Source organism: Panthera onca, chromosome A3, assembly GCF_046562875.1.
Source record: "Panthera onca isolate mPanOnc1 chromosome A3, mPanOnc1 haplotype 2, whole genome shotgun sequence".
NCBI lineage: Eukaryota > Metazoa > Chordata > Mammalia > Carnivora > Felidae > Panthera > Panthera onca.
In genome coordinates this window covers 116,349,248-116,365,763 of record NC_138341.1, presented here as the reverse complement: position 1 = coordinate 116,365,763, position 16,516 = coordinate 116,349,248, and the positions used below count along the sequence as shown (strand labels likewise).

The window sequence follows — 16,516 nt, the reverse complement described above, 5'->3', positions numbered from 1 at the left end:
CGAAACAAAATATATGCATTCAGTGCACACTGTAGACCCCTCAGAATCCACAGACAATAAATATGCACATAACCACATAAACACACCATATACACACACATAGGTATGCACACAGCAACCAGTATCTTCTTTGGCCTAAGCTGTGTACCTACCACAGGGCTGACAAGTGAATCAGACTCAGGCCCTGGGAGATAAGGATAAATACATAAACCAATGGCAGGCAAGACAGAGCTGTATGTAACTCAAGGAATCAGTGGCAGGGGGTGGTGACAGTGGAGTGGTGAGGAAAGTTTCAAAGGAGGCAGACTTTGAGTCAGCCCTTGAAGGATGGGGAGGATTGGACAGATGAAGGAGAAAAGGAATTCCTGGTAGAGGGAAGCAGGTGAAGAGAGGCCAAGGACAGGACAGGATGAGTGGGTCTGAGATGAACTGGGGAGGATAGAGAGGGTGTGGATACTCAGACTCTGACACACACACACACACACAGAAGCATAGGCTCTGATAGGTTTTTCGTCTTTTCCTGAGCTCACCACCTGCCTGGGACAGTTTACACAATACAAATCAATAAAGGCAGACATGCTATGACCCAGCAGCAGCCTGGTGTGTCCTGAGAAAGGTGGAGTTGTGGAACTTCACGTTGAGGGCTGGGGAAGAGCCAATTGACCATTCAGGCCAATTGTGGAGGGCTCCCTGAGGGAGACGGATGTTTGCAGAAGGGCTGAGGAGAGGACAGGGCTCCAAGCCCCCTCTACCCTCATTGTGACATTCTGAGAGGCCTTGGGGCTTGTGTAGACTCTACAAAATGTAGATCAAGTTCATCTCATCCATGAGAGCAGGTCCCTTGAGTGCTACCATCTATCTCGAGGACATAGTGGTTCCTGAGTGAGTGAACAAGGACATGCATAGTGGAAGCCAGTCAGCATCCACACCACTGCCCATCTGGACCCTCCCTAAGACCCGGTTTCATTCATCCTTCCCTCTCTCCAATACCTTCTTCAGACTGGTTTCTTCTACTTCTTGGCCACGTCTCCTTCTCCGACCTTTGTCCTGGTCTCATTTCTCCCTACTGGACGCCTCCGTGGCGTCATCCACCCCAGGCTTCAGCCCCAAATCTCAGCCCTTCACTCTTCCCTGGGCTCCAGATTTGGCCTGGACGTCTGTCCCAAACTTAACGCTCGGCATGTCACTTTCCCCACACCTACTCTTTCTCCTTAGGCTTTACTTCAGTAAATACTTCCATCATCAACTCGTCTTCTTCGAGACATCGCTGGCTCCTCCTCTCTTATGCCTCGCATCCAACCAGCCACAGGTCTCGGTCAATGGTACCTCCTAAAAAGCGCCTGAATAAATGAATGAAGGAATGATTGGATGAGAGCATGCGTGGGGCGGGGCCACGTGGGGTCCAGACCGGAACACTTGCAACCATAGACTCCTCCCAGAGGGTGGAGCTACGGTGACGGCCTGCGTAAGCGGGGGCACTCAGCTCTCCCGGAAGTCTCCCTGGGCCGAGGCGGAAACGGAAACCTACCTAGGGCCGAGTGGAGGCTGTTGAAGCGTGCGGGGGTTGCTGTCTTTTGGTGAGCGGGTGTGGAGGGACGCCGGAAGGGACAGTTCTGGGCTCCCCGCGTCTTGAGTGGTAGTCGGAGGATTCCGGGCTAGACAGTCTAGAGGGGTCCAGTGGGCGGGACCTGAGATTTGAGGGGCCAAGAGGGGAGCGGTCGCGGCGGGCCGTGAAGGGCTGAGGCCGGGAGACCCGGACCCACGGCCGGGAGAGGATTCGTTGGCCCTGAACTCCCGGTCCCGCAGCCCTTAGGCCTCATGGCGGTCCGAGCGTCTTTCGAGAACAACTGTGAGATCGGCTGCTTTGCCAAACTCACCAACACCTACTGCCTGGTGGCCATCGGAGGGTCGGAGAACTTCTACAGGTGCGGCGGGAGCTCCGGTGTCTGCTGGCAGTGTGGTGGCTGGATGGCTGAGAGGGTGCTGGGAGTCGGGGACTCAGACCCCTCAGCTCCTTAACCACTGAATCCACATCCCTACAGTGTGTTCGAGGGCGAGCTCGCCGATACCATCCCCGTGGTGCACGCGTCCATCGCTGGCTGCCGCATCATCGGGCGCATGTGTGTGGGTAAGCCAGACGCTGAGCGAGGGAGTGGATCCTCCCAGAGCCTTTAATTGTAGCCTTGGAGGGGACTTCTAGTGACCCTTGGATTTTCCGGCTTTCATCCATTATCTCCAGAAACAAGAGAATCTCTCTGGCCTGTGCCGAACCCTGTTTTTAAGTGCTTTCAGATCAGGGACTATCACTGGCAAAAGCTTCTGGATCATAGGAAAACAAATAACATTAAGTGCTTTCACTCTTAAACTTGATTTCTTTTTTTTTTTTTTTTTTTTCAACGTTTTTTATTTATTTTTGGGACAGAGAGAGACAGAGCATGAACGGGGGAGGGGCAGAGAGAGAGGGAGACACAGAATCGGAAACAGGCTCCAGGCTCCGAGCCATCAGCCCAGAGCCCGACGCGGGGCTTGAACTCACGGACCGTGAGATCGTGACCTGGCTGAAGTCGGACGCTTAACCGACTGCGCCACCCAGGCGCCCCTTAAACTTGATTTCAATCCTTCTTCACGAAGACCCTGGCAGGCAGGCAGGCCTTATTGGCCTAATCTGACTAATGATGAAGTCAAGATTCAAGGATCCAAGTGACTCACCAAGTACCACACCTTCCCTCCACACCTGGGAGGGAAGATGGAAATGTCCTCTCTCCCTTGCCACTGACTCTGGGCAAGTTGCTTCCTCTTTCTGAGGATCCAGTTCTGCCTCTACAAAATGACAAGCTAAGATTCTGGGTCATCTTGTTCATTATCCATTTAAGTCTTAAATTGGCTTTACCATGTCTCTGACTGGCATCCCTATCCCACTCCCCTACTTCTCAGCACTGTTGAGTCTGGCCATTGGTCCTTTGTTGGAGCTGGATCTGTCTCCCTTTACTGTCACCCCTTATTTCTAGTTCTGTTCATTGGGGTCATATGGGAGTTTTTGTTTTTTTTTTTTTAAATCATAAGCCTGATGACCTTAGCCTCTGAGTATTTTCTTATTCAGGCCAAACACTCTTTGGCCCTAACTATGACCTTTGGACTTGTCGCTTGGTGTTTTGTTTTTTTTTTTTGTTTTGTTTTGTTTTAATATATAATGGGTGTAACTCAGAGTTTAGAAGTTCAAGAGTTGTGTTCTTGTGGAGGTAGGCAGAGGTTTAGTTATTGTTGTCACAATATAATTGTAGTTTGTTCATTCTTACTGTGTTTTGTGTAAATATGCCACATTATATTCATCCATTTTGTTGACAGTGGGCATTAGGGTAGTTTTCAGTTCTAACATGAATAGAGTTGCTATGTCTTTTAGTGAACACATGTACATGTTTCTGTTGGATGTGTAATACCTAGGAGAGGACAGGTTGGGCACAGGGTATGCGGATATTCTATATAGTAGGGGATGCCAGATAATAATCTGAAGTGGTTGACCAATTTACACTCCTATTGGTTGTTCCATGTATCTTTGCCAGCATTTGGTATTGGCATTCTTTTAAAAATTTTAGCCATTCTGATAGGTGTGTAGTGTTACCTCAGTTTTCAAGTAGCAAAATATACAGCTAACACCAAGAGCTCCTCTTGTTAGTCCTGGTCCCTCCTGGTGGATTATGGCAAAATGGGCAGGGTGTGTTGGAACAAATTCCTGGGCTATCTCTGGCCTGCCCAATGGGACTCCTGGTCCTCTGGGTGTTGTATGGATCAATGGGTTAGCGGGCTGGGGTCTGGGCCTAAAGCTTTCCTGGGGAAACTGACTGGGCTGGATTGTATCTAAAACCCCCAGAGCTTAGCAGGCTACTTGTGTATTTGTGGTCCATTCTTGCCCCATCCCCTAATTTGGTACTCTAGGGAACAGACATGGTCTCCTGGTGCCCAACAACACCACTGACCAGGAGCTGCAGCACATTCGCAACTGCCTCCCAGACTCAGTGCAGATCCGGCGGGTGGAGGAGCGGCTCTCAGCCCTGGGCAATGTCACCACTTGCAACGACTACGTGGCCTTGGTCCACCCAGACCTGGACAGGGTAAGGTAGCCCAATTTCGCCCAAGAGTCACAGGACCCGCCTAGTCAGTGGTTAGTCATTGTTCTTGCCTGTCAGGCAGGACTTAGGGGTGTCTCTTGTGGTTTCTCTTTATACTTGGGCTCTCAGATTTCAGGCACTCATTGGAATAGTGATAATAGTGATAATAGAGGTGTGACCAGTGCCAGAAAGAAGCTGAGGAGGGTATTAATCCTCCAAAATCAGGGAGACTGCTCTGTCCCATCCTGTAACCAGGACCAGGAGAGATGATTGACAATTGAGCTCTTGAGTGTGGGTTAGAGGGAAGAGGGTGATGTGGAGACCAGCCCCTGTCTCCTCAGGGCATGCACAGCTATTAGGGACTCCATAGCTGGTCTAGACTCTGCTCCAACCTGTATTTCATGCTTTTTCTGCATGAAGCTTCCATATGCAGCTAGGTAGCAGAGGGATGAGGGGCTTAGGGAGCCAAGCCCTGGGTGGTTTTGGGTGTGGAGGGCCCCTGGTTCCTTGACCTGGAAGTTCTGGGCCCTGAGTACAGTGCCTTTGGCTAACAGGAAACAGAAGAAATCTTGGCTGATGTGCTCAAGGTGGAAGTCTTCAGACAGACAGTGGCTGACCAGGTGCTAGTAGGAAGCTACTGTGTCTTCAGCAATCAGGGAGGACTGGTACATCCCAAGACTTCAATTGAAGACCAAGATGAGCTGTCTTCTCTTCTTCAGGTCCCCCTTGTGGTAAGCATTCCTTTCTCTGATCTCTGTCTTCTCCTGAGGCAGATCCTTTGCCTAGCGTTAAGGATCTGAGTTATTATCTGTCACAGTTTGCGATTGGGGATGCAGGTCAAGGAGCGGGGTTTGGGGATAGTCCTCGCCAGGGAGTGGCAGGACTGTGGCTTTTGGTGCCATGATCCACACTGAGCTCTCCCTTGGCAGGCAGGCACTGTGAACCGAGGCAGCGAGGTAATTGCCGCTGGGATGGTGGTGAATGACTGGTGTGCCTTCTGTGGCCTGGACACAACCAGCACAGAGCTGTCAGTGGTGGAGAGTGTCTTCAAGCTGAACGAAGCCCAGCCTAGCACCATTGCGACCAGTATGCGGGATTCCCTCATTGACAGGTATCTGGGTCTCTCTTCTGCCTTTGGAGGGTAGAGGAGGGAGATGCCACCTAGGATGGGTCCACACTGCATTCATACCGGTAGGTCCTCGTGTGTGAGGGCACACCTGTGCATTGCTGAGCAGTCACAAGGTACAGCCAGTGAGCATTGCCTGAGTGTCTGCTCATCCCCATCTTTGAAGACTCAGCTCAGTGTCACCTCTCTGGGCAAAGCTTCCCTCTGGTCTGTCTTATTTTCTCACTGACCACATTGTTTTGTAGTTTGTGTGTGCTTGTGTGTCGGTGTCCCCAGCCAGCAGCCCAGAGTCTGAGACCAAAAAGAGCTGTTTGCAGAGGGAAGGAGGGGAAGTTGCTCTTAGAAACTAAGGAGACCCTAAAGGACTTGTTGGGGGTGGGGATTGCATCAAAATCACAATCGTCTGGATTTTTGGGGGTTTAAGAAAAAAGTGGGATCTTGGGCCTAACCCTGGAGGTTCTGGGGTATGAGGCTCTGGAATCTCTTTTTGCTTTGGTGGAGCAGCAGGTGCTGATATTCACCTTTTCCCATTGAGGATTCTTCTCAAGGCATGCCACACCCCAGTATCCCAGCAATCTTTATGAGGATAGAAACCTCATATGCCCATAGTAGAGCAAGTACCCAGTGACAGACCCCCTACTTACAACAGGCAAAATTACCCTCATTCTCCCTTCTTCATTCATTTGTTCATCTGATGTTCACTGAGCCCTGTCGATAGGGCTCCATGTAGGATAGGCAGGCAACTTAGCCCTGTGTCCTGCCTCTAGGAGCTCACAGTGTAGCCGAGAAGTTGTAGAGGCCACACATAACTCTTCACTGCCTTCAAAGAAGAGATAAAAGTTGCCTTAGGTGGCTCAGGAAGCTCCAGTGAAACACTCTGGTATCCCGGAAGGTTTTGTCGGGGGCAAATCATTTAGTCTGGGCCCAGGGGAATGAATAGATATTTGAATATGCAGAGATGGAGTAGGAAAGCACTTCAGACAGACCCAGAGGTGGGAAAGTATGGAGAGTGTGAAAGGGCAAGGTAATACTGTCAGAGTGTCAAAGACCCTCAATTCCCATGTCAAGAAGTTTTGACTGTAGGCCTGTGATTTTGATCTTTAGTCTATGTTGGGATGCTTGTTAATGTAGATTCCTGGCATCACCCCCCCATTACCAATTCACTCTGGAGTGAGACCCAACCATGTTTGGTTTATTTTAATAAGTTTCTCTGGGTAATTCTGATGGGGAATCAGAATTGAGAGAGTAGTTGAAAGGGTCTCAACAGGAAAGTGGTACAGTAGTTCTGTCATTTGTTCAGTAACTTTTTTTTGAACATGCCAGAAAATCGTGATTTGGTGAATAAGATATACCCACCCTGCCCTTGTGGAACATAGAATCTTACAAAGAAGGCAGTACATACACAATCATTTAATTAAAGGACAAAACAACAACAACAACAACACCTTTTAGCCTAAGAACAGAAAGAAATTTTTGCAATCTGATAATTGGTACCTACCAAGAAAACTACAGCAAATATTGTATTTAATGGTAAAACTTCAGAAACTGCTCTTAAAGTCAGGCAGAATTGCCCACAGTGACCAGTACTGGTCAGTATTTTGGTGGTTCTTGCTTATGCAGTTAGGTAAGGAACAGAAATGGATACTGGAAAGGAAGAGCCAAAACTCATTATCCTTCTTTGGTTTTGAACCTGTTGAGTTTGAGGTGCCCATGAGAGCTGATAATGAAGGTGTCAGGTAGTTGATTAGAAGTATGTACTTTAGGGGCGCCTGGGTGGCTCAGTTGGTTAAGCGTCTGACTTCAATTCAGGTCACAATCTCGCGGTCTGTGAGTTTGAGCCCCACATCGGGCTCTGGGCTGATGGCTCAGAGCCTGGAGCCTGCTTCCGATTCTGTGTCTCCCTGTCTATCTGTCCCTCCCCTATTCATGCTCTGTCTCAAAAATAAATAAATGTTAAAAAAAATTTTTTTTTAAAGTATGCACTTTAGTTTTATAATTGTACATGTATTTTATTTCTCCTGTAATTTTTCTTTTGTTAAATGTTTATTTTTGAGAGAGAGTGAGAGACAGAACATGAGCAGGGGAGGGGCAGAGAGAGGGGGACACACAGATTCCGAAGCAGTCTCCAGGCTCTGAGCTGTCAGCCCAGAGCCCTATGCGGGGCACGAACTCACAAACCATGAGACATGACCTGAGCTGAAGTCAGACACTTAACTGACTGAGCCACCGAGGCGCCCCTGTATACGTACTTATTACCTCCAGGAAGAATGTTCTGGCCTCATCCCTGCCACTGAGGGATTTGTGGTCTGGGCACATCCCTTCTCTTGTGAATCCCCTTACTCCCTTCTCTGATGTTTGCTGGACTTGAGTTCTGAGGCTCTGGTTTGTGATTGATAACAATGAATAAATTGAGTTGAGTGGGGAAGGAGTTACTGTTAGTTTTTAAGCATTGAGAGTTCTGACTGGATTGTGACTCAAGGAAGCAGTGTAATCTGGAAAGGGCTCTGAATGTGGCTCTTCAGGGCTGAGCTGGAACAAAGGGGTGAGGGTGGAGGCAAGCATCTTAAGAATAAAGGTTGGGGTATGCTCTGAGAAGCACCTACTGACAGTGTTCCTTCTCTCTCTAGCCTCACCTGAGTTACGTTCCATTGCTGTTCTGCGGGTTCCTGCCTCTGGACTTTGGCTCCCTCTGCCCCACCCAGCCAGGCAGCCAGTTGGCAGAGAACTGACTGGGAGTGAGTGGCTGAATGCCCAGCTCTTCACCTGTGCCCATCTCCTGAATCTACAGTTACTTAAAAAATCTGCCATGTTGTGCTGTCTGTCAGGCCTTAACGGCTCCTGACTGACCACTCTCTTTCCTGTACCACCCCCATTAAAAGGCAGCCTGGCTATTCTTGAATGTGTTGTTTGGGGGCCTCCACCTGCAACCCTCCTTCCCTAGCATTGTTCTGGGGGAAAGTGGGTAGGATACACACACACACACACACACACACCCCCCAGTCTCACAATTTCCCACCCTCGTCCTGGGATCATCAGGATGGGGGTTGACCCTCCTTCCCTAGCATTGTTCTGGGGGAAAGTGGGTAGGATACACACACACACACACACACACACACACACCAGTCTCACAATTTCCCACCCTTGTCCTGGGATCATCAGGATGGGGGTTGACCCTCCTTCCCTAGCATTGTTCTGGGGGAAAGTGGGTAGGGGACACACACACACACACACACACACACACACACACACACACACACACACCAGTCTCACAATTTCCCACCCTCGTCCCGGGATCATCAGGATGGGGGTTGATGATTGTCCCAGGGCAAGAGGAGGAAGCACTCTCTACTGTAGTTCTAGCCTTTTCCATGCGACTTCAGCCTCCTACTTCTGGGGTTTAAGAGATGAGAATCTGTTCCAGCTCTCCTCTAGGCCCGAATGAGGACCTGTAAGGGGTCTGGAGCACCTGGCTTCAGGGCAGTCGTGTCTTCTTTGACCAAGGTGGATGGAGATTGCTGGCCTGGCTGCCAGGTGCCATGGAGATTCTCAGAAAACTGGCAGGCGCCCTCCCTTAGCTACAGTGCCTGTGGAGCCAGGAAGCGTCTGGATGAGTCCTTTGTGGCTTGCTGGGGCGGCTCCTTCAGTCTCCTGCTGTGTGCGGGGCGGGGCCCCGGGATGTTGGAGCGGCATTGGCCAGTTACTGGTGGGTGGGGTCGGGTCCGCAACCCCGCAGCAGCGGCTAGGGGGCGGGGCCTGCGTGCGGTGAGGTCACGACGCCGGCTCCTCCCAGCGCAAGTACGCAGGCCAGCGGAGTGCAGTCGCCGGCTCTGGGACCTTGGAGACCCGTGGCTCTCTGGCTCTCGCGGTGAGAGATGAGGGTCGGGCTGGGGCGTGGCGGGACGGCCGGGTCGCGTGCAGCTGACTCGCATCTAACGGCTTCTCTTTGCAGACGATGGGTGCTCGGCTGAGCGGCGGCCAGGGCGCCCCAGAGCCCGTGCAGGCCCAGCCCCAGCCCCAACCCGGGGCGCCCGAGGCCCCTGAGCGGCCCCAGCCTGAACCCAGTCCCTGGGGGCCACTGGACGATGTGCGCTTCCTCATCACCTGCACCTCCTGGTACTGACTCGACACCCTCCGCAGTTACTGCCAGCTGCCAACTGTCGTTGTGCTGTTATGTTCCTCTCGTGTCGTCCTTTTCCAACCCCGGCGCCCAGGACAGGCTCGGAGAGTCGAGGAGATAGATCACGGAGGACTGGAAGGAGGTCTCGGCAGGGCCTCTTCGGCAGCCTCACCATGGGGCACCGGCTCGCCTCTAGTTCCTTCCGAATTTGTTCGCTTCTTAGCCTGCACCCAAACCAGCTTAAACCTTCGTGCTCACCCCCACCCTACAGCTTCTCCAGCCGTCTGGGTTCTGGGGCAGCCCTCCCTGGCCCTGGCTTCCAGAACCAGGCCAGGACTCCTGGTAAGACCCCAAGACTGCTGACCTCACCTCCTCTCGTCTGTTCCTTATTGCTAAGAACCGGGCTGTTGGCTTTTGTCCCTGGTTATGGCACCATGTGCCTTGGCTTCAGAGAAGACCTTGCCACAGTGACCCTCCCTGTACTTCTCCTAGGGGGGCTTGCTCTGCCAATCCTGGATCCCAGTGAGGCATTATCAGGTTGTGTGCCAGGAACCCCAGTAACACTAGGCCTCTGGGGCCAGCCTTTTTGAGAGAGGGGACATTTGATTGCTGGGCTGGTAGATGAGATGCATGGGACAGTTCCCAGATACCCCAAAGCACCCTGTTCCCCCTCTCCCAGAAGTTTCTTAAGGCCACTCCCAGAACCTGATCCTTGTTCCTATATCCCAAGAAAACAACACACTCTGTATTTTTGTTTTATTTAGAAATGATTTAAAAAACATTATACAAAGGCTGATCAGTTTAAAATGTGACCGACACTGAAATGCTGTGATATTCCCCGGGCCGAGGGGAAGCTGGGCTCTGGGGTCCCCAGTGCAGTGCCCCTTTGTCTGTCTGCCCTGTCCTGGGGTGATGGGCAAACAGATGACCACAAGACAGGAGAATCCGAGATTGGAAGCCTCCAGGCTGAGCCCTCTCTGGGCCTGGCCCTGCATCCCTCACATCTGCAGCCTGAGCTGCCTGCCTCCATCTCCTGCTCTTTCTCAGCTGGCCTTGGTAGTACCAGGAGCCAATGGGGAGCCTGGGGAGCCTAGAGCTTTCAAAAAGAGAGAGCACCAACCTGAGGAGTGGAGAGGGACCAGGAAGGGGAGAAGGGAGGCCAGGAAAAGATGGATAAAAGAGACACTTCTGATCTCATCTTGGACCCTAGAGGGGTCCATAGGTGGGGACCCAAGGCCCAGCCAGCCCACCCGATGGCCTGGGCAAGAAACAATCTCTCTGTGCTTCATTTGAGGGCACGGTGAGAGTTACCCTAGGCTTCCCAGGGCCTACACGAGTTTCATGTGAGTGGACAGGTATGAGCTAATAAAGTGCTTTGCAAAGTATAAAACACTATACAAACCTATGAATCACTAATATCTCTGCAGTTGTTCCCCACCCACCCCAGGGAGCCCGCCCTTGGTCAAAATGAGAAAAGACAGAAGGATGATGCCTGGGAACATAGTGGACCCACATAGGTGCCTCTGGGACAAGAGAGATTTTGCTCAAGACAGCTCCCAGGGCAATAGTAGTCCCTGTCTGCTACAGGTTAAGCCAACCCAAAGCCCAGAGGACACAGGGTAGGGGCGAGGCCCATGCAGGCCCAGAGGGCCAGAGTGGCATCGGAGACTCTGCCAGCACCCTGAAGATGTACCACCTTTTGGCTTTGGCAGAGACCAGTGGGCATCACTGAACCCATCAGTCTTGCCTAGGGCTCTTCAGTGACAAACAGGGCTGCCTCCACTGGGTTGGAGTGAGGCAAGCTGAGCCCTAGGAATTCCAGAGACTGTGAAGGATGGGCCCCTAGGATTGGGACTGCAATGCAGGCAGATGGGCCCAGTGAGCAGGGTTAGCAAGGGCCAAGCTTGTATAAACACTGCTTCCAAGCTGAGAGATTGAGTTGGCCTCAGGGTAACTGGGGGTGTGGGCTCTGAACACTTGAGAAGGCTGCCCTGGGCCCATTACCCCCAAAGCCATGAGAATGTTGGCCTGGAGCCATTTCTGCCTCACCTAGCTAGTCAGGCTGAGCCCCAGGCCATAAGCAACAGGGCTGGGGACTGGGAGAATGGGGAGAGGGACAGAGAAGTGGAGGATAGTCAGAACTCAGATCAGCCTCCAGAGGTGGGATCAGCTCCTGCCCCAGACCTTTAGCCTCATGAGCAGGTCCAGCTCCTGGGGTGTCTAGGCGCTAGAGTGGCCTTAGCAGCACCTTGGTCCTTGTCTCCTGGGGAAGGGCCGGCCACGCTGGCCTCATCGCCAAGATAGTCACCTCTAATTCACCTAACGCCTCAAACAGCCTTTGCAGAATGGGACTTTTAAAACAGTAGTAACAGGACATTTAAATATTCACGACGTGACAGCTGGGTCCTTGTCAGACCCCGCTGGGCCACAGCACTGCCTGCAACATGTGACCCTAAATCCTAGATCTCAAAGGAGACCCTGATGTGGAGCAGGTTTCCTGAGGGATCTGCTGTATGCCAGCAGCGGAAACCCGGGCTTGTTGCCCGCCATGTTGGCAGCAGGGGTCTTGTAGCCTTGGAGGACAGTGGGGTGGGGGCAGGGGGACATCTGACCAGCAGGTGTTGGCAAAGGGGGACCAGGATTGGTGGCATCTCCCAGAGGGGGCTGAGAGTGCTAGTGCTGGCTTCCACAGAAGGTGCTGGGTCCAGCCAGGAACAGAGCTGTGGTGCCTCATTGATAACCACAGGATGCAGTGACCACAGGGCCTCCTCCTGGCATGGTCCCTGCCTCCTGATGGGGCCTGGCCTATTCCCTTGCGTAGGGAGCAGTTCACCCAGGACAGAAGGCTGGCAACTGGCTGCCAGACACCCACCCTGGGGCACAGCCACCATCACTCCCTGCCTCATGCTCAGCCTAGGCCAATGTACCTACCACTTCAGCTGCACGACCCCTGGCCTAGGGCCCTTCTGGCCCCGGTGGGCAGTGGCCAGAGCTGCCCCTGAGACCCTGATGAGGAAGGGCCTGGCTGGCCAGACCGAGTGGACAGAGAGGGCTCTGGGCTGCTCACACCCACTCCTGGACTGGCCGCTTATAGTAGGTGACAGGCTGAGGGCCTGCCTTGTTCTTGAACTGGAAGATGGTGTAGACCAGCACCAGGATGCAGAGGGACAAGATGCAGGGGATGACCACAGCCACGGCATTCACAGAGCCTGGTACGTCATTGATGGTCACCATGATGTCCACATCGTCCTGGGGCAGCCGCCGCTCCTTCCGCCGTTCCACCTCCTTCTGGTTGCAGCCCATCCAGTCACGTAGGATGTTGCGTGGATAACCTGGCTCCACGCTCAGTTTCTGGTTGTCAAACTTCCAGTAGTCCCGGCCCTTGTAGAAGTAGGTGTAATCTGCAGAAACATGGTCCAGCATCACTACTCCCAGGTACTGCCCTGCACCTGCTCTGGGCCAGAGTGAGAGGGCATAGGGTGCTGTGGCAGTGTGGAAGAAGGACGCCTCTCCCACCCTGGCGTCCCAGAGGAGCTTTGAAGGAGGGGTGGGTATATGAAGTGGTGGGAGCAGCGTGTTGGATCGCTTGCAGGTGGGGGGAGGGCAGTGTGTAGCACACTCTGCCGACAGTGTGACAGGGTCTCGGAGTGTGACCTGCACGGTTGCAAAGAGGTGTGCCCGGGACCTGGAGCAGCCTGGCCTGTCATCTCACAGGTGCCAGGAAGCCACTGAGGGGCTTTAAGTAGAATTGATAAGTTCAATTTGTGCCTCCCTACCTTATAACCCTCTCCTCCACCCTGCCCATATTGGTGAGATCAAGTTCCCAACTATGGCTTGGACAGCACTGCCTTCATAGCTCTAGAGCCTCAGTCTAGCTTCTGCTTGAAGCAAGGGAGGCAGGGAGCCAGGTTTCTCCTTTGGTTGACAGCGGACACCACCTTGTCACAGTTGTGGCTTTTCTTTGGCTTGAATCACAACACAGATGCTGGGGAAGTGATGCTGGGGACACTGCTGGGGAAGAGGCTAGAAAGAAAGGAGGTGGAGACTGGGGCACCTGGGTGGCTCAGTCAGTGAAGCATCTGACTCTTGGTTTCGGCTCAGGTCATCATCTCACAATTCATGAGTTTGAGCCCCTCATCGGGTTCTGTGCTGATAGCCTGGAGCCTGCTTGGGATTCTCTCTCTCTCCCTCTCTCTTTGCCCCTCCCCTACTCACACTGTCTCTATATCTCTCAAAATAAATAAACTTGAAGAAGAAGGAGGAGGAGGAGGAGGAGGAGGAGGAGGAGGAGGAGGAGGAGGAGGGGGAGGAGAAGGAGAAAGAGAAGGAGAAGGAGGGGGAGAAGGAGGAGAAGAAGAAGAAGAAAAAGAAGGAGGAGGAGGAGGGGGGGAGGAGGAGGAGAAGGAGAAGGAGAAAGGAGGTGGAGGGGCTGGGCAGCCACACCAGGCTCCCAGCAACAGCCTTCATGGCCCAGACAGTGTACAGACAGCAAAGCAACTCAGACTCTCCTATTGGTTGGCTCCCCACTCTGGGACTTTTATTGGCCAAAGTCCTTGATGTCACTTGTCTCTGAGGCTCCCAGAAAGCAAGACCATGTGTGTAAAGCATCAGGTACACAGGAGAGCCATCAGTAGCAGCTCTTCCCCCGAGACTTTTGGCTTTCTTACCAGTGACATCTCCTTAGAGAGCCCTTCCTGACGAACCCTCTCTAACAGGCCCTCCCCAGCACCCCCCACCCCCACCCCCACCATAGCTCTTCGGCTGCATTTCTTTCCCTTAGAGCATTTGCTGCCACCTTAGTTGTTTTCTGCCTCTAGAATGGGAGCCAGGGATGCAATGCAAGTCTTATTCTCTGCTCCTTCCCCAGCTCTCCCACAAAACTTGGCTCTCAGTAATTATTGTGGAGAGAATGGATGACACCTGTCATTCTACATAAACTAAAACACACCAACAAGATGATGATGATGATGATGATGATGATGATAGCAGCTAAGTCTCACATGGCATGGATCATGTGCTAGGCATTGGTCTAAGTGCTCTACTTAATTGACCTTATTCTTACAAATCCCAATGAGGTAGGTACCATTATTATCCCCATCTGATAGATGAAGACATAGAAAACTTAAATGGTTTGCTCAAACTCATAGTAAGTGGTGGAGGCGGGATGTGAAGTCAGCCAGCCTCCAGAGTCTGTATTTTTGACCAGATCACGGGAAATGTATTTAACAAACATTCATGGATTCCTGCACCTGGCAACACCCAGCCCCTCTTCTTGAGAAGCTTCTAGTCTGCTGGGAAGCTCCCAGCCTGGCCTCCAGGAGGAGCTTAGAAAATGTCTCATAAATAAAAAAGGCTTCTCTTTCCATCTTCCTGCCCTCAAGCCTTGTTTAAAAAAAAAAAAAAAAAAAAAAAGGCACCTTTGAAAGCACCTGTATCCATCATTGCTTTTCAGATTTGATAACTCGAGGAAGCCCTAGAGTACATCTGAGGTCCACTATTTGAGAAATGCTGTCTGAAAGAGTGAAGTCAGTCTATGAAAACATCTCTCAAATGTGAGTCATCTCTGCAGATGAGAGCCTGGCTCGGTAGCTGGTAAGAGAATTAATTTACTGTGTGAACATGGGTAGATGTGAGGCAGTTGTCCTTACCATTAGACACCGTTTCTCAAACTTGGATACCCTGAGAGTATGCCCATGGGCCCTGTTGGGACCTACATAAAATTGGGCTACTCCCCACCCAGCCAGGCCCTTACGTACATCCTTCCTTGCTGATGAAGGCCCCCTGGGGAGCCTGTGGGATGCCCTTCCACACAGTGATGGGCTTGGGGTAGCCAGGGTCCGTGGCCCGCCGCTCCTCGCTGTAGCGCCAGTACCGTTCGCCTTTGAAAAAGTAGGTCTTGCCCACAGGTTCCCAGCGCAGAGCTGTGTCAATGCCTTCTCGGGGCAGACAGCTCCCCAGCTCCCCCAGGCTGTGGGGGTACCCAGGCTCCACCGTCACCTCCTTAAATACCCAGTACTTGTCACCTGTAGCCAAGAGAAACCCAGGATCAGCCTTTCCCAGTCACTCAATGCCAGAGGTTGTGGCTGGTGCCACTTGTCCATCTTTTGCTAGGACTGAAGTCATTCACAGAGCCACAGTGTCGGGGGAAACAGTGCAAGGCCTGCTTGACAGCCTCTCAGGGAGACTGAGGCTCCCTGGCCCTGGCAGAGCATGGGGGCAAGAAGCCAGAAGCCAGTCACTGCAGATCTTGGGCAACCGGCCCCATGCTGCCCAGCCTCCGTGCTGCACCCTCTGTTCGTTCATGTGAATTGCTCCTCAACTCTCTCTCAGGCGTCCTCAGCCACTCCTGTGGCTTTGCATGCCTTAGTACTCCCCACCTTCCACCAGTGACACCCAACTCTGAGGGCTCACAGACACTCCCACTGGACCTGAGCCCCAGACCCAGGAGCCCTGACCCAGTGTACACCAGCCTCTGGGCATTTCCAGGTCTGCTTTCTGGAATTCGTCACTACCTCCACAGTGTGCTCCCTCCCTCCTCACCTTTCTGCCCCCCGGTTCCCCAGCAAGAAACCTGGCATCACTTTTGACCCTCTCTTTCCTTCTCCCCTCCATGTTCAGCCTCTCAGGAAGCCTTTTGCATCTTTTAGCTGTCCATCTCTGGCCTCACTGGTCCTCCCTGGTGTGGGCCTTGTTGACTTGCTCCCTCCCCTCCAGCGACCGACTCAGAAATGGCCTCCCCACCTCTGCTCTATTGGATTGCTGCCTGCCCTCTGGCTCTCTGCTGCTCACAAACACCCAGTGGACACCAGTGTTTCTCTAATGGGTCAAGACTGCATTCTGGCCTGGCAACCAAGGCTCCTTAGGACTCTCCCTCACTCTCCTTTCTAGGCCACTGCTCACCGCTCTCCAAGGTGGGCCTCCATGGCTGTCCAGTGGGTCTTCTAAGCTTTTCCAATGTACATGCATATCCCCACACTACTCTATTACCCATGCTGTCCCTTCCTCTTGGACTGCCTTCCTCACTTCTCACTAATTACCTGTATCTTACCCTTCTGAGGCTGGGCCCATCTCAAGATAATTGAAGCGAAGCAACCCAGCCCTGGGTGGGCATGCCATACATGCTAGCTCCCCCTGGCTCCTTCCCTGACCTCTCCAGCCAGTGTGACC

At 52.5% G+C, this 16,516-nt stretch overlaps 3 protein-coding genes across 4 annotated transcripts in view; 2 read left to right on the top strand and 1 right to left on the bottom strand.

Moving 5' to 3' along the window:
- The first annotated feature begins 1,451 nt into the window (after positions 1 to 1,451).
- Positions 1,452 to 8,131, top strand: EIF6 (eukaryotic translation initiation factor 6). The gene is made up of 7 exons (XM_060616435.3): positions 1,452 to 1,577; positions 1,807 to 1,925; positions 2,043 to 2,128; positions 3,934 to 4,109; positions 4,661 to 4,837; positions 5,036 to 5,217; positions 7,860 to 8,131. Exons 2-7 carry the CDS (start codon positions 1,819 to 1,821, stop codon positions 7,867 to 7,869), a joined length of 738 nt encoding a protein of 245 aa, XP_060472418.1. The 5' UTR covers positions 1,452 to 1,577; positions 1,807 to 1,818; the 3' UTR covers positions 7,870 to 8,131.
- Positions 8,132 to 9,184: 1,053 nt separating this feature from the next.
- MMP24OS (MMP24 opposite strand) lies at positions 9,185 to 10,156 on the top strand. Its single transcript, XM_060616455.3, has one exon. The coding sequence runs from the start codon at positions 9,185 to 9,187 to the stop codon at positions 9,350 to 9,352; it is 168 nt and encodes a 55-aa protein (XP_060472438.1). The 3' UTR covers positions 9,353 to 10,156.
- MMP24 (matrix metallopeptidase 24) overlaps positions 10,092 to 16,516 on the bottom strand; it is a 45,138-nt gene continuing 38,713 nt past the window's right edge. For both annotated transcript variants that reach the window (XM_060616361.3, XM_060616369.3), the window contains exons 8-9: positions 15,106 to 15,372; positions 10,092 to 12,750 (exon numbers count right to left, since the gene is read on the bottom strand). In XM_060616361.3, the coding sequence (XP_060472344.1) occupies positions 12,413 to 12,750; positions 15,106 to 15,372 (605 nt within the window). In that variant the 3' untranslated portion in view covers positions 10,092 to 12,412. The remainder of the gene's footprint in view (positions 12,751 to 15,105; positions 15,373 to 16,516) is intronic.

What these genes read in the sequence shown, in the direction of transcription:
- MMP24OS (XM_060616455.3), top strand. Translation starts at nt 9,185, where the DNA reads ATGGGTGCTCGGCTGAGCGGCGGCCAGGGCGCCCCAGAGCCCGTGCAG.
- EIF6 (XM_060616435.3), top strand. Translation starts at nt 1,819, where the DNA reads ATGGCGGTCCGAGCGTCTTTCGAGAACAACTGTGAGATCGGCTGCTTT. An exon ending in TCCACCCAGACCTGGACAGG is followed by an intron (nt 4,110 to 4,660) that starts GTAAGGTAGCCC and finishes TTTGGCTAACAG; the next exon opens with GAAACAGAAGAAATCTTGGC. An exon ending in TTCTTCAGGTCCCCCTTGTG is followed by an intron (nt 4,838 to 5,035) that starts GTAAGCATTCCT and finishes CTCCCTTGGCAG; the next exon opens with GCAGGCACTGTGAACCGAGG.